This window comes from Eurypyga helias, unplaced genomic scaffold, assembly GCF_000690775.1.
Source record: "Eurypyga helias isolate BGI_N326 unplaced genomic scaffold, ASM69077v1 scaffold26282, whole genome shotgun sequence".
Classification (NCBI taxonomy): Eukaryota; Metazoa; Chordata; class Aves; order Eurypygiformes; family Eurypygidae; genus Eurypyga; species Eurypyga helias.
In genome coordinates, this window is record NW_010238242.1 from 7,028 (window position 1) to 7,374 (window position 347).

General features: G+C 54.2%; 1 protein-coding gene across 1 annotated transcript in view; it reads left to right on the forward strand.

Moving 5' to 3' along the window:
• Window positions 1-64, forward strand: part of NKRF (NFKB repressing factor) — a 3,933-nt gene extending 3,869 nt beyond the window's left edge. Inside the window, exon 3 of the mRNA XM_010147793.1 lies at window positions 1-64. This exon is cut by the window's left edge and continues 26 nt beyond it. Coding sequence (XP_010146095.1) covers window positions 1-64 — 64 coding nt within the window.
• Window positions 65-347: the final 283 nt, after the last annotated feature.

Consider the following 347-nt stretch of genomic DNA (forward strand, 5'->3'; position numbering starts at 1 on the left):
GGACCAGCTGAAGCAGGAGGGCCAGGTGGGGCATTACGAGCTCATCATGCCCCAGGCGAACTGAGGCCCAGCGCCCCGCGGCTCCGGGACGCTCGCTTAAGGGAAGAGATGCTGCATTTTTCCTCGTCGGGGGGTTACATTAACGTTCGAGTCTCTCGCTTGGTTAATGTAATCGCTGAGGCGGTGTCAGACGTTTAGAACGGACCGAGTTCTGTTGTAGTAGCACAGCCCCAAAGCAGTAGTGCCGTTACCGTCCGTGTCTTTGATATCACGTGTTCCTTCACATTTTAATAGTTTTGTAATGGCAAAACCGCGCGTCCGGCGAGGAGTTTGACGTTCGAAATTAC